This window comes from Eulemur rufifrons, chromosome 4, assembly GCF_041146395.1.
Source record: "Eulemur rufifrons isolate Redbay chromosome 4, OSU_ERuf_1, whole genome shotgun sequence".
NCBI lineage: Eukaryota > Metazoa > Chordata > Mammalia > Primates > Lemuridae > Eulemur > Eulemur rufifrons.
In genome coordinates this window covers 21,908,650-21,924,846 of record NC_090986.1, presented here as the reverse complement: position 1 = coordinate 21,924,846, position 16,197 = coordinate 21,908,650, and the positions used below count along the sequence as shown (strand labels likewise).

Below are 16,197 nucleotides of genomic sequence, written 5' to 3'. Positions count from 1 at the left end.
CTATTTCTAGTTTTGTGAATGTGCTTGTCTCACATTTTCATTTCTTGAGATTCTTAAGTGTGTTGCTTTATTGTCTTGTGGTGTAGAATGTTGCTCCTGAGAATAGGCTTTTTTCAATCTAAGTGATTTGACATTTTCTTCTGAATATTGAGTCTTTCTCTTTATTGTTAAAGTGAGTAGTTCTATGAGAACACAGATTTTTGTTCACTGTTACATATGTATTTTACTAGGACCATCATACGATATTTGTTTTATTTCATTCCTTGTGTTCTTCAAGATTCCTTTTGTATTTCAGATATACCAGGATCTACGTTTTGGTCTTTTCTGTCCATCATTTTCTTTTAATGTGTTTCTTTTCATTTTTATCTTTTCTACATTCTATTTCCCTTACTGTACTCCCCATGGTCTCTGTTCACTCTTGTGTTCCTTATACTTTACTATTCTTTCTAAAATGGTTGTTTCATTTCTTTTTAATTATTTCCTGAATAATGTTTTTTTCACAGTCTCCTATTGTTTAGACATCATTTCTGTGCTTTCCTATTTCTAGATTTGTGTTACTTTTGTACCTTTTTAAAATTTCTTTTGGTCATTTTGTCAAATTCTATCATTGTTTTCATCTACTTCGGTGTTTATTTTTTGGTTATATGTTTATGTATTATTTTATTTATTTTAATCTATGATATATTTATAAGGGCTTGATCTTTGTTTTGTTTTTGTTGCCTAAAACAACATTCATATGAAATGGGAGTTTCTTCTACATAATAGGTAAATATAAGGGGTCCCTCCACTGTTATTGCCATGATGTATAAAAAAATAAAGCCTCTCTGTGCACCTGCCATCACAGTTCTGAGCTCTGCTTCCTCTGGACTGCTGGCCTCTAATCTAATACTTCTTATCCATTGGCCCCAGTGTTCCTGCCTACTCAAGTTGTATTCTATTCTAAGAGTTTCTTTAATGTGGGTCTCTGGTCTCCTGGAAAGGGTTTTTTTTAGGTATACTTACGAAGTTAGGATGTTCCATTTCCTCTGATCTTTCTACAGCACCTTGGAGACATTTGCTGTAGTTGCTATTTATTTGTTTTTGTTCTTTCTTTTGTTTTGCATTTATAGCCTGCTGAATTACATTTCTACAGATTTTGCCATTTATTCTCAGGCTCACTTTCTGAGGTATCCACTCAGGAATCCACTAAACTTATTAGTAATTTCTGCACTATGGAATTCTCTTGGTTCATGGAAGGGATGGGCACCTTGCCATGGCTTCAAGGAACAGATTTCAGGATGATTCCAAAATTGTCTGGGTCTTCCACAAAGGTGCTAGGCCAGTTTTTTCTAAGCACTAGGTTTAGATAAGCATAGATTGAGAAAATTGGTGATCTCAGGAGGTCACCTTGGGAGAAAGTTGGTCTTGAGAGAATACTAAAATCTTTTATGCAATTATAACTTAACCCCTTGGGCCTCACCTAGCCCTATCTTGTCTTTTGTGGTTCATTAGGAGCCCTTGGATGACTCTATCACTTGCATAATTGGCCTTTCAGGCTATGGCAACCTCTGCCCATGCATTGAAAGATCTGAATATTCTGGGTGAAGCACTTTGTGATTGAAATCACCATGTGTTGACTTCTTTAAGCTTCCAACTTGATTGAAACAAATGAATGACATTTTCCTAGAATAAAACTTTTATTTCTTAGGTTATTTAATAAATTAAGACTTGGATTTCACATGATGGAAATGACAGTAGGCACTGCTGTAATTGTCACAGTTTAATGATAAAAAAAAGCAGAGGTGTACTTGATGCATAAATTATATATTCATTCCAAGTGAACACAGCACTGAATGAACAGATGTTTTAATAATTTAAATATTAGAAGTTCAAGCAATAGTTAAAAAAATTTTGACTTATGACCAAATAGTTTTCAAAATGCTGTAAATTAGCCATTTCCAGTATTTTCTTATTTCCATCAACATTTAATGATGAGCTATTTACTAAGACCAAAAATGTTTTTCTTATTTTCAATCTGTAAGAATTGAAAATTTAAAATTAAAATTGGCTATGGTTTTTCTGTTTTGCATTCAGGAATAATTAGATTAAATACAAATGTAATGCAGATTTTAGTAGTAATTGCATCATTAATATTATCTTGAAGTAGTCAGCACAGCTTCATCGCTCATGAAAACTGGTATTCTATATTTAAATGCTAGCTGAGGTTTTAGTTAAATATGTTTAAATGTGAAGTCTGATTATCCTAAACCAATCTTTAAATGTATCACCTCACTGAATTTTTGCCATCATGGTTCCCCTTATTGTTAGACTGTGACAATTAAATTGGTGCCTACTGTCATTTTCATGATGTGAAATCCAAGTCATAACTTTATCATTTTTGTACCACAGACTTCTTCGAATATGCTTGTCATAACAGACACAGATCAAAGAGCAAATTGGGTTTGAGATTATGTTTTTATATTTAAAACTTAAATTTTAATCAGATTTTGTTCTAGCAAAATGTCATTTGTCACATTAGATTTATGTTACTAATTTTAATTTTATTGGCTTTACATTTTTGAAATATGTAAATTTATTTTCCTTTTACAGTTACATGAGAAATATGTACATATTTTAAGTTATATCATAATAAAAACACATCAGTCCACATAGGGGCTCTGTAATACTTTTTAGAGGACCTCTTTCTTAAATTGCTCAAGTTCAAGTTACTGTGCTCTGATCAATTAATTCTACCATAATTTTAAAAACTTTTGTTAAATACCTGCTTGCCAAAAAACTTATTTTTTCATGCTTTTCTACCTTAATGCATTTGCCAACAGCACTGCAGTTACCTCTCACTCACCTTTTTAGTCTCCTTACTCAGAGTAATTTGAAAATACGTGCTGTATTTGTTCACTTGTAAGACTTAAGCTTATGTTTCTTCATACATATATAGGGACATTATGAATATTTGGGTTCTGTTTTAATTATCAGTTTATACTTTTCTAAATAAGTTTTCACATTGTTTGGAACAGAGCTGTACAAATATTAACTGTTTAATGCGCACTAATTTCCAACTAAAATAGTTCTAAAGAACAGTCAGATTTAGTTATTAATCTTTGAGTAGCACCAGTTTGCCATATCTTCTTGTGAAAGAGTGTATGTGAGCTGATGGACACATACATCAATGATTTGGAGAATAATAGCCTTTTATTTTTGGAAGAGCGTTTTCCATGCATAAAACTATATTAGTCCATAATAAAATATTTATAGAAGCAAACCAGTGTATTGTTGCCCGTCCATCATACATAGTTCTTTAAAATTATAACTAGCCTGTTTTGGCAATAATATGATACACCCAAGATTCATGCCTAATGACTAAGATAATATTATCTAATGATACCTTGTTTATAAAATTATACTAAACAAACCAAACCCAGAAACTTTATTTTTCAAAACAAAAGTACTGGAGTTGTAGCTCCCTAGAATTGCCCACTAATTTTTTGACTTATTGGTTTACCATATCAAAATATGTATGAATATGAATATAAAACATTAAGGTAGTAAAAATTGAAGATATTTAAGATATGTGATATGAGAGAGAGCTATAGTCTTAAACCCAAGTATAGTTTCCAGGTTTCCCTTTAATCATTCAGCAGCTGTTGATTGAATGCTTACAATGAGCTCGTCACTGCCCTAGGAGAAATGAAACACAAACCCAAGCAGAGCTCCTGTCCTCAAAAAAAGAAGCCTGACCCACTTTGTAGACCAGGCTTGATACATACAGGCACTCCTCATTTCCTACATCCAATATATTCCTGAAAACATGTTGGGTAGCACATTGTCAGAAAATAGGCACCTATGTTCTGTTAATATAAATGGGAAAACTAATAATATATTAGGGTATTTCCAACCAATTTCTCCAAATCTCACTAACTCACTCTCTTATGCCTATGTAACAGTATACCTGCATATTTCTGCATATTAAAAAAGGATTTAAAAGACCCTTCACTCAGTTATTTGTTCTTATTGAACTCAGCAGTGGATGGTTTGTATGAACCCAACAAAAACAGAACATATTCGTATGTAAATAAGCAAAAAAATTTCACTACCATATTTCACTGAATGGCTGATGTCATCAATTGTAAGAAGTAGCATCATTTCACAGGTTCACAGGTCTTTAAGAAATAATAAATGGTGTTAATTACAATTAGATTGTAAAATGTAAGATTGTAATCAATTACAAGTGCATCCTAAATCCAGAGTGTTAAACTGCATTGGAGCAGGGGAGAATATGTTTCAGAACTGATAAAATATGATAAAATGGGTCTGGGTTGGTAAACTTAAGTCCTGGGTCCCATGAAAGGCTAACTTTCAGGGGAAAGTTAAGGAAGAGGAAGGCAGGGATGCACTATTATAAATAGTTAAGTAACTAAACAATGCTTGCACAAGATTTAGCTCAAAAAGAGAACAATAGAGATACACCTGCATCATACACTGTATCTTTGGCAGGATTCACAGACAACTTAAACTTCTCCACTGACACATGTACAGGTTCATTATAGTGGTTCTTCTAGTTTCATAGTGATATGGGGGCAAACATTTTTGCAAATATAAATAGCAAATATTGGTATTGCTGAGAATCCAGGTAGTGAGAGATAGACCCTCAGTGTTTTGTGAAAGTGCTTCAGTAGTGGTCTGGAAAAGCTACGGGGAAGGAGGGCACCAAAAAAAAAAAAAAAAAAAAGAGAGAGATAGAGAGAGAGAGACCACAAAAATCTGCTTGGGGATGTCAGAGGAAATTTGAAGAGAGGAATTTGAAGGGATGTCTTGAAGGACGAGGAAGTGTGATCTATAGCGGGGATGGTAAGGGATGGAAGAAAGGGATTTCACAGAGAAAATGAAGACTTGGAGATGCAAAGGCAGGGAACAGCCTGGGACTTTGGAGAGCTCAAAGGAGATGTAGCAGATGGACTATGCATAGGAAGCAGCTGGAGGGGATTTGGTGAAGCCAGGCCTGGCTGCGTCAGGCCCTGGGAGGAGTTCTGACTCCATTCTGTGGTCAGTAAAGATGCATGGGGGATTTTAATCTGAGAGAGGCACAATCTGACTTGCGTTTGAGAAGTTCACTCTGGAGGTAACATGCTGGATGTACTGCTGGAAAAAGAAATTGAAGCAGAAATTCCTTCCAGCAAGAGATGTCTTTAAACATTTTTCTTAGAGGATTATATTTGTTTTAAGGATTTCCTATCTTTTATAATATTCCCCAAGCTTGAAGGTATCTGCCAATTAATTAATGCTCTCCAGTCACTTTTTTTGATAATTGACTCCCCACTAATTCCTCTTCCTAGAAGCTTTCTTGCTCTCCAAATCCCTAGAGGAAAAAGGAAACTATTTGGGTGATATACGTCTGTGCCATTGCAGAGCATCTCAGTATTGCAGACTGTGACTTCTTCAGACGATTCCCAGTTGTTTATTTTACATCTGGGTAATAGATCTAGGTGAAAGTAGCATGCATCCTTTAAGAACTGTTGAAGTAATAAATAATAATGCTAAGACATAGTGACAGATGGGCCCTGGGAACACGGAGCAATAAATCATGCACTCATGAAACTATACCAGTGCATATCATTTTGTGACTGCAAAGTATATCCCTATAAATGTGTTTTGTTTCTCTGCTGTTAAACCCTTGCATGACACTTTACTTTCTTATACTGTACAATTGATTGGCAGCCTTCAAATGTTTACCTTTGTAAGAATTGACAGACAGCTCTTGAATCACTCATCTACTCAGCCACCGGAGTGCTGATTTCTGCCCATAGCCCAAGCACTCTCTTGCCCTCCAGTTCTTGTTGATGCAACAGACAAATTAAAACCTTTCTTTCATATTTGAGGTGTTAAAATGGCTCAGGTATCACTGGGCATTCGTGTGTGTTAGGTTCTGGTTACATATTTTGAAAGCAGGGAAAAGGGACAATTTATTATTTGCAAATATTATAACTCAGGCATTAATAGGGTAGAATTTTAGAGGATGTGGACATGTAAACTGATTCACAGCAACTTAAACCATAGCAACTTTATTTTCAAAGGTTAAGGCCCTTGAAAAAGAGATTATTTGATAAGTATTCAGACACAAAATGTAATCCAAGATTATATTTCGAAATGCAAGATTTCAAAGGCTGTATTTATTGAAATGCATTTTAAACTTATTGAACCTTAGTGATTATTGATAATGATTAACATGATAGTATTAATAATTTCAATTCCTACAATTCAGTTGTTTTTATAATTTCATTGTAATGCACAAATTATGTAAACATGACCCTATTCATATTTGCATGGCATGTTTAGCTCTGCTTATTCAAATTATACTAATCCAGAAAATACCCAGAAGTTATCACATGATCTCATTTGTGATCTTTCATGATCACACAGGAAGAGTCTTAATTTTGTGATGCTAACTTCAAAGGTATCCCATCTTTCTCTCTTTGCCAAAAGGGAATAATTTCTTTTTAGAAGCAATATGAGTAGTTTCAGTAAGTGGATGGTTGGATGGATGGATGGATGCATTCATTAAGCATATTAATTGACTTTGTGCTGTATGCATTGTAATCCACAGAAGGTCTCTGTCTAAGCCATGGTTCATATTCCTACCTAATCATTCATTTAATATCATCTATATTTGTATCAGCACATACTGTGCTGGGTGCTGGATATATCACCTAAACTATCCCATTTAACGTCTCAAGGTGTGAATAATCTTCAGAACAAACTCAAACATTTGCCATGGGTGATAGACTATTTTTTTTTTAATGTAACACCAGAGAATATGTTCAAAGGAGATTGAAGTAGGAAACTCAAACTTCACCATTATATCTGATAAATTAGAGGGACCAAATATAAATTCATGCAACAACCAATAGGGATTACAAAGGAATATCCTGTGAGTAGCACAAAATGAACACTATCTATATACAAGAGTTGAGTTGTCAGTTGTTGCATGATGTGAGACTCAAGAAGGTGATCAGACTGGGCTGTGGTCAGATCAGTCTGGAAGAACACATTGGCAAGGACAATGTACACTAAAGAGCAAAAAGTAAAAAAAAGATGGGAAAACTCTGAATGTTACTGGTCTTTGTATCCTGGGTCACTGTAATACTGCTTATTGAAGGTTTTTGTGAATATTGAATGATTCTTGGAAACATGAGCCAAAAAATAATATATAAGATTTATATCCAGTGGATTATTTCCATATTTTACTAGGAAAGTAAAACGAGGCCAGTTCTAATTGACCATTGCATTCCATTTAGTATGTGGTGGGATTTTTGGTGACACTGTAACTTTCTGGAAAGTCTAAAGCAGGAATTGTTCCCAACAATACAACTGAAATCACTTCCTAATTCAAGGAAGTTTTTCATGTTATATAGGAGAAGTTTCACTAAGCCAGTCTTCATAATTGAAGTCATTTGAAAATAAAATATTTGTATGCTTTTGTTTTATTTGTGATCACCACCAGTGCTTCTAAAATGATTTCAAACAATCCTTCTGTTAGAGAGTTCGAATATACTATGGGTCAACTTTACAACATCAGTTTCCTTAGCAAACAAATTTATATAGTAAATAAGAAACTAAAACTTAGCTACATTTGTTATTGATAGTTTTATATTCTGAATTTGTGAGGCCCCAATTTTTTAATTTAACTTTATTTTTGCCAACTGAAGAAGTGATTTTTGTTAAAGCTAAAATGTACACCTTTTTAAAAACTTCACTTAAAAAATCTATTTTATAAAATTTTACATGCGAACATTAGTTTAAAAAATATGTAAGGATACATTGTGAAAAGTGTATCTCTCTTCCAGCCTTGGCTCTGGGCAACTCTGTTGGTCTCTCAGGGAAATAATACTGTTTATCCTCATTTGTTACATTTTAAATAATCCTCAATGTAATGATAAGCTTTCATTCTATATCATAATGAATTTAATTCATTTCTAATGCAAATTATGAGCAATAAGAGGCTAATTATAGTAACACTACATATAACATTTTTAATGACAAAAGAAGTAAAATAATATTGTTTTGAAAAAATAACATATGAACTTATCCTATTTGGGTGTCTGTGTACCCAATGACGTATAATTATTCTTTCTCCTGCCTAACACTTATTCCAATTTCAAAATAGTTTCCTGCTGAATTCCATAAAATTTCAGTTCTCATTTTTGGAATTTTTTCCATTTTTAAAACAATGACAACTATGTCTAGTTCTTAAAATAAAGATCAAGTGACATTTTTCTTTTTCTTCTTCTTTTTTTTTTTTTTGCCTAACATACAAGTAAAAAACACATTTGTTCCTTTTCATTTAATAAAAGTCAATTTGAAAATATACACTTTTATTTTTCTTCCTGACACATATAGTGTATATTTTACATTTTATTTAATTGAGAATGTAAGTTACATAAGGGTGGGAGTTTTTGTTTTATTCTCTCTTATATTCACAATTTCTTGAATACCCCCCTAGATTATAGAGATGCTGTATATGTTGAGTGAATAAATAAATGAAGGAAGGAAGCACAACTTAAAAAAAAATTGTATTCCATTATCTTTTTGGATGTTAATCAAAATTAGGTTGAGAGAAAAGTCAATTTTATATTGGCTATGTTGTCTGTATTTAGATTGTGTTAATCAATTTATATTTTCAATTAATTGTGTAATATACAAGGCAAATATGATGCTTATAGTAAAAGGTGCTCTGTGAGATTTTTAAGGCAACTACAATATCCTTAAATTATTTGTTGTATATTTAATATGTGCATATGTTTTTATGTGTATACATAAGCAGTAGCATCCTAAGATTCTGTTTTTCTCTTCCTCAGTCAGGTATAAATCGTCATATGATGATAATGACACTTAATTTAATAGGGTCATTGTCCTCCTTGTCACTCAGAGCCAAGCCTCAGAGTTTGCATTCATACATATCTTTTGTGAATCTTCACAAATCCATTAGTCACTAAGTTTGATTGACAATCTTTCCACTGATAAAATTATTTGTGTATTCATTTGAGAGCTAGCATTGGTTTCTCTAAACTCTCTATAAAATTAATCTCTCCATCTTTCCCACCATGTTTATAGCTTTACTGTAAGTTATTTTGCCGTGTGTACTAGCTGGGTATGTTCACATCTGTTTTTCTACAAAAGATATTGTTGTTCTGTGTGTGTTAGCTAGGCATTATACATCCCCTTATGTAAAGCAGGTACTTACCAATGTTTGTTGAGTTTATACTTCATATCTGGGTCAGATAACTTCCAATAACTGTTTTATTAGAGTGTTAGTTTTGCAAACAACAAATTATTTCTGGAAATTTCTCAAGAAAATTTTGATAACATATTTGCTACTAAAGGTGAAAGGTTATAGAAATTATTTTATTTTCCTAAATAGTCTGCAACATTTTTATCATTTTATTTAAAGTCTTGGCATTCTGTTTCTATTTTTATTTTCTTAGCAGGTTCAGTCAATCAGAGGTGGTAATGATATATGTGACTGAATTCAAATTTGAGTTATATGGATGACTACAGAACTAGTGACTTAATGAGATAATCCTAAAAAAGCAAAGGTTTTTCTCTTTAAGAGTTCTAATTCTAACTTCATGAATTTTTCTGTTTTGTTATTCCAAAGGACTTTTTCTCCCTAAAACTCCCATTTTATTAAAATATACATTCTAATGTCAGAATAGATTCTCTATTAAAAAATGAAAACAGTACATCTTTTTTATGTTTCTTTCACATATATCATCCCAATTAAAGTTAAAGGTAATAAATGGTTTCTTTGCAAATTAAGGTGAATTTATTTTTCTACACTCTTTATTTAGCTTGAGGTGAACTACTGGCTCATTTTCCCACAAATGGTAGTTAATCAAGCAGTTTTAAAGGTCTTCATCTTGACTCCTGTGTGCTCTTGGTCCTTTTAGGAAGAAAGCTGGTTTAGGACCTAAACTGCCTATTTAGAAGAATGGCCTCTTGTTCCTAAAGTAGTAGATAGAATTCATTTGACTAAGAGAAAAAATATATATATAATAATGTTTTCCCTTTGCATGAATTTAAGATTTTACATGTAAAGATCTGTAGTTACTTGAGTTTCAAAAATTATCTTTCTTATAAATAATGCCATTTAAAATATTAAAAGTATTCCTTTTGAAAGTTTGTTCAGTTATGGTATAAAACTTGTGTATAGCTTTTACTGAATTAACACTTAACTATTCCCTCCACAGATTTTTTTTTAAAAAATATTCATTTTGCCTGATAATTCCATGTAATATTTATTTTTAGGGGGATAGTTCCTATGTGAAAGATCGCTGGTGTGTTTTTGATGGATTTATGGTCTTTTGCCTTTGGGTTTCACTGGTGTTACAGGTAATTAAATATTTTTAACTTATAAAGGGGTATTTTCCAAAATAGGCATTATTTTGCATTAAAAGTCTAAATAGAAATATTAAATAATATAAATCAAATATGATTTTGAAATTTCCTACATTATGTTTATTTTTTATTTTAGCAGATGTGTTTAATTCATTCACTCTGATTACTGACTTATTTGAACTTTTAAAAAATTATTTTTATTTTACACATAATAATTGTACATATTTATGGTGTACAGAGTGATATTTTGATACATGTATATAATGTTTAATGATCACATCTGGATAATTAGCATGTCTATCACATCAAATGTTTTATTGATAGACAAGTCAATAATTATAGCATTTTAATTATTGGTTACATTTGTGAATTATAATGTGAAAATTGAGACTATAGGAGATAATTTCTTTTTTTCTTTTTCATTTCTTTTTTTTTTTTTTTTTTGAGACAGAATCTCACACTGTTGCCCTGGGCTTGAGAGAAGTGGCATCCTCATAGTTCATTGCAACCTCCAACTCCTGGGCTCAAGCGATCCTCCTGCCTCAGCATCTGGAGAGTAGCTGGGACAATAGGAGCATGCCACTGGGCCCAGCTAATTTTTCTATTTTTTAGTAGAGATGGGGTCTTGCTCTTGCTCAGGCTGATCTTAAACTCCTAATCTCAAGTGATCCTCCCGCCTCAGCCTCCCAGAGTGCTAGGATTACAGGCATGAGCCACCGCCTGGCCTAAGAAATTATTTCTTATTAAACAGATATGAAAATATATTTATTGAAATAAAGTTAAAAATATGGAGTAAGATTTTAGCATTTGTAAAATAAAAAATTGAATTTAAAAATTAAAATTCTAGTCTTTTATGTAACAAAATCCTCACTAAAAATAGCTAAGTAAATTTATTTGGTTATGTATTAGTCAACATAAAACATTACATTGCAAATATAAAATGCCTTATTATAAGACATGGTGAATATGTATTAAAAAGGCTTAAAAGAGGGATTTTATTGGAAAGAAGTAGAATTCATTCCCATGCATTCCTTCAAGAATGATTTTGCATTTAATTCAACTAAAGTTACTATTTTTTTAAATTTTTTGTTTCGCATATTATGGAGCTACAAATGTTTACGTTACATATATTGTCTTTGCCCCACCCAAGTCAGAGCTTCAAGCATGTCCATCCCCCAGACGGTGCACACCGCACCCAATAGGTGTGAATTTACCCATCCCCTCCTTGCCCTGCTACCTGCCCGACAGTCAATGAATGTTATTACTATATGTGCACATAAATTACATTTCTTTTGATTTGATTTGACTTGATTTGGTTGTGGTAAGAATGCTTAACATGAGACATACTCTTTTAACACATTTTTAAAGGGTACAATACATTATTGTTAACTATAGGTACAATGTTGTACAGCAGATCTCTAGAGTTTATTCATCTATTCTTCATTTAAAAATTAAGAATAAATGCTGGAAGTGGTGGCTCATGATCACAATCCCAGCACTATGGGAGGTCAAGGTGGAAGGATGGCTTGAGCCCAGGAGTTTGCGATTACAGTGAGTTATGATGATGCCACTGCACTCTAGCCCATTTCCAAAAAAGTTTTTAAATCATTCACAGTCCATCCTGCAACTCATCCTAGTCTTTATTGATAAGCTGTCCTTCCTTCTTTTTATAAAGCTCACCTCTCCAACAATCTAATTTCATCCTGCATATTAATGTGTTCTTTTCCATGTAGTAACTATTGTGTGATTGACAAACGTTTTCTAAATATTATTTTGCCTGTTAGTAAATGGTACAATTCTTTTTTTTTACAACATTTTAACCCTTTCTCTATTACCTTATTTTTTAGATATTCAAAAGCCTCCACTAAAAACATCATTAGTGAAGAAGACTTAGCATACTTATTCTGTATTCTAAGTTGGCACTTGTTTTTGTAATTAAAAACTGTGCCTTCATGAATTTGACAGCAACAAGATTAATGGCACTTTCATTAGTTTATGTATTTGTTTCTGTTAAGGCAGCTATAACTTCAAAATGTACTCAAAAGAAAATTGATTTTGGTTGGAAATAATGAAGGGCTAAATTCACAGTAGAGGGTGCACTTTCTTGTGCTGCTATCTGTGTATTTGATGACTACAAGCAATGCTAAGAGAAAATCCAAACTCATTTGTCTGTCTCTTAATTTATAGGTATTTGAAATTGCTGATATAGTTGATCAGATGTCACCTTGGGGCATGTTACGGATCCCACGCCCACTAATAATGATCCGGGCATTCCGGATTTATTTCCGATTTGAACTGCCAAGAACCAGAATTACAAATATTTTAAAGTAAGCACTTTTTGCATAAGTTAAGAGGGAAAGTTTGTGAAACTTATTGTAAGTTTTACCTATTTTGCTTACTTTTTTTTCTAGGCGATCAGGAGAACAAATATGGAGTGTTTCAATTTTCCTACTTTTCTTTCTACTTCTTTATGGAATTTTAGGAGTTCAGATGTTTGGAACATTTACCTACCACTGTGTAGTAAATGACACAAAACCAGGGTAAGTTTATCTATTAAGTGCATTTTAATTTAGGTGATTAACAAGGACATTTATGCAATTTTCATGAGAAAAATCTGTGTTGAAATTTTTTAAAACAATGTTTATGTACTCTTTGCTCTATATTCTCTGCTTTCTAAGTATTGTTTCATCCAATTTTTAAAGAAAAGTATTCAAGACAACCCAGATTGAAAGGTGTAACGTGGTGGGAAAGTAGATGAAGCAAATGCAGAGTGTACATTTAGAAACCTTCCTCAGTGTGGCAAAACGGGGAGTGTGATAACATAACACTGATGAAGCTTTTTATGGTATTAGCGTGGGTTACATGTTAGGAAAAAAGCTTATTTTTGTAATTATTAGCTCTGATTATCCTTCCCTTAAACAGTTCCCTAAATGGTTATTTTATAACATCTTTTCTAAACAAAACCACTACTATCTGTTGTATTCTTGTGTTGTAGGGTTCATAGGTAAGACAATATGTATAGAAGTGCCCCATTAGATATTGACTAGATATCAGAGTTTGGGACTCCAAGCACAACTGAGAGGTGCAACAGATATGGCTCCGCCATGTTTCAGGGCAGCAGGGAGTAGGGGTAGTAAAATTGATTTTACACCTTATAGTTAGATCTTTGTGCAGGAATTGGCCTATTTAAAAATGGAGAACTCTTCTATAAATTATAGAGAGGAAAATCTTGATTCAAATCATAGAAAATAAATTTAAAATACTTTATTTAGTTCAAAAGAAGACTACAAGCAGCCATTCATCTCCAAAATATTTTTAAGGTATCAATATCCATTTACAAATCAATTTTGTATATAAGGATCATTGAGTTTAAAAATATTAAAACTGTGTGTTTGTGTTTTTTTGCACTTGGAGGGTTTTCTTTTTCATAGAGTGTATGTATTTGTATACATAAAAAGTAAGTAAACCACAGATAGTGAATTTCCCTATGAGTATATACATCATGCTGAACTTGCTTCAATTCCAGTTCATTGTTGTATGTGTTTGCATAAATTATTTAGGTCATTATGAAGTGGATACAATAACAGGACATACTTCTTAGAGTTGTCATGCGTGGAGTTAGCTACGCTCCCCGCAAGGGTTTTGGGTCCCTCAGGCAGGGGTCGTCACAAAGGATGAAAAAATAGTAGGAAACAGAAATTAAAAATAATACACAGAGCCAAAGATATAGTTTATAAAGTAAAGATTTATGAAGATAGACAAAGGAGAGTGCCCGGATGATTACATCTCTTCCTGCAGAAATGCAACACAGACTGAGGTTTTACACAGGTACTTATAGGGCAGATACACGTCCTCGGTTGCCAAGGGTAACGGGATTTACATAATAGATAGTTTGGTTTAGGGTCAAAGTCTTCTAAAAGGCTACTACAGATCCTTTAACTAACTCTACCTAGATGAACAATGAGTTATAAAATCTTCTTGGGGCAACGTCTAAGTTTTATGATAAGGCTATTACTTTAGCAAAAACAGAGACATCTTGGCTCTGGTTATTGTGTATTAGAGCAGAGATTTTAGAAGTCAACATGAGCTTCGCCTTATGTTATTTACTTTAACTGCATGGTTCTGTCTGGGCTGGGCTCAGGCAGCTTATCTGTTTGATCAGCTCTTAGCATATCTTATGATCAGCTCTCATCACCAGCGCTGTCTTTGTTGATCAGCTCTGGCAATCTATGGCTCTAGGCAAGACCTACTTTGTCTTTCAAAACAGGTGAGAGCCATAAACCCAGATTGCAGCAGTCGCCTTGGAATGCAGCTGCTACTGACCATTGAGATGCCCTCCTGAGGCAAGGCAGCTTTTGATATGCCAACTAACACATTTACATTTTCCTTTAGGGCAAAACCTTGCTTGACTTCTGAAATCATATCTGTCTCTAAAAATATATGGGGCATTTCTATAAATCAATAATTCTTAGGCTCAACATTTTCAGAAAGAGTAAATGAAGAAATGAACATAAAGACTTAAATAAGCTTACTAGCTCATAATAAAATCACTAGCTATATGCTAGTTGTCATTACTTTGATGTCATAAAAAGATATATAAATATACTTATATGCTGAGGTGCTATGTGTAAGTGTATCCTCCAAATGAGAGATAATATGATAAAAAAGTAAAGGTTAATAAAGTAGAATAAATTTTTAACTTATAAGAATGTGAAAAGAAAACATCTATAATTAATGGCTATGTTATTTACCCGATACAGTAACTAAATTCTGAGTTTATGTCAAATTATCATGGCCATTTAATTATTAGTCTTTCCCAGAAGGAAGCTGTTAATAATTATTTTTCTCATTTATGCATATACAGTATATGTATATTATATAACTTGTAATAATTACGTAATATACTAAAAACTAAAAGTGACATATATTATTTGCTGTCTTTCTACCTCAATAATGTAAACTCTACAGGATAGAGATTTTTTTTCTATATGTTTTTATTAATAGATCGAGAGTCATGTGCAAGAAAATATGAATGAATTCAATAACTTGCACAAACATCAGTAAATTTCACTGGTTAAATGTTAAACAGCAAAGCATTACTTGTTGGTCAATGTCTTAATTTACTTTCTTTCATTTTAATTTAGAAGGTATATATGCATGCATATCACATCTACTTAGAAATTTACTTTGTGTTCTTGGAAGTGTGGGCAGACACTATGCCTTCTTTGATTATGTATGATATTATGTTGAAGGAAGGAGCTCATTATTTTTTGTTGTTTTTTTAGTATAATTTTTATCTTTATATGATATGAGTGAATAATCTACTAAAAATATTTTTAAAAGAAAAAATACTACGCTACTAATCCCACTCCTACTCTCCATTTTTTCTTCAAAAGTAGCCTTGGAAAATAACTTTTTGATAACCATTTTCTGGGCATATTATTATTTTCCCTACTATTGCAATTTTGTCTCTCTCTTTTTTTTAACTACCTCATTGAGGTTTTATGACTATAAAACCTGTATGTATTGAAGGTATGTATATCTGGGAGAAACTATTTTTCTGTCGGAATTAAATCTAAAGAGTAAGTTATCTCATTTCTTTTTCTACTTGCTGAAAGTTATGATCCCTCTCAAATTAATTTTTGTGTTTCCTATGAGGTAGGGGTCAAGATATATTCTTAACCTAGTGGTTAGAGTGGGCATTGGTATCTTATTTCCAATCTTAGAGAAAAAGCTCATAGTCTTTCCATTAAATATGATGTTAGCTATAGCATTTTCAAAGTAAGGAAGTTACCTTTAATTCCTGCA

At 32.6% G+C, this 16,197-nt stretch overlaps 1 protein-coding gene across 4 annotated transcripts in view; it reads left to right on the top strand.

The window, feature by feature from the left end:
* NALCN (sodium leak channel, non-selective) overlaps nt 1-16,197 on the top strand; it is a 328,066-nt gene that overhangs the window by 25,038 nt on the left and 286,831 nt on the right. For all 4 annotated transcript variants that reach the window (XM_069467070.1, XM_069467067.1, XM_069467069.1 and 1 more), the window contains exons 4-6: nt 10,300-10,383; nt 12,577-12,716; nt 12,801-12,929. In XM_069467070.1, the coding sequence (XP_069323171.1) occupies nt 10,300-10,383; nt 12,577-12,716; nt 12,801-12,929 (353 nt within the window). The remainder of the gene's footprint in view (nt 1-10,299; nt 10,384-12,576; nt 12,717-12,800; nt 12,930-16,197) is intronic.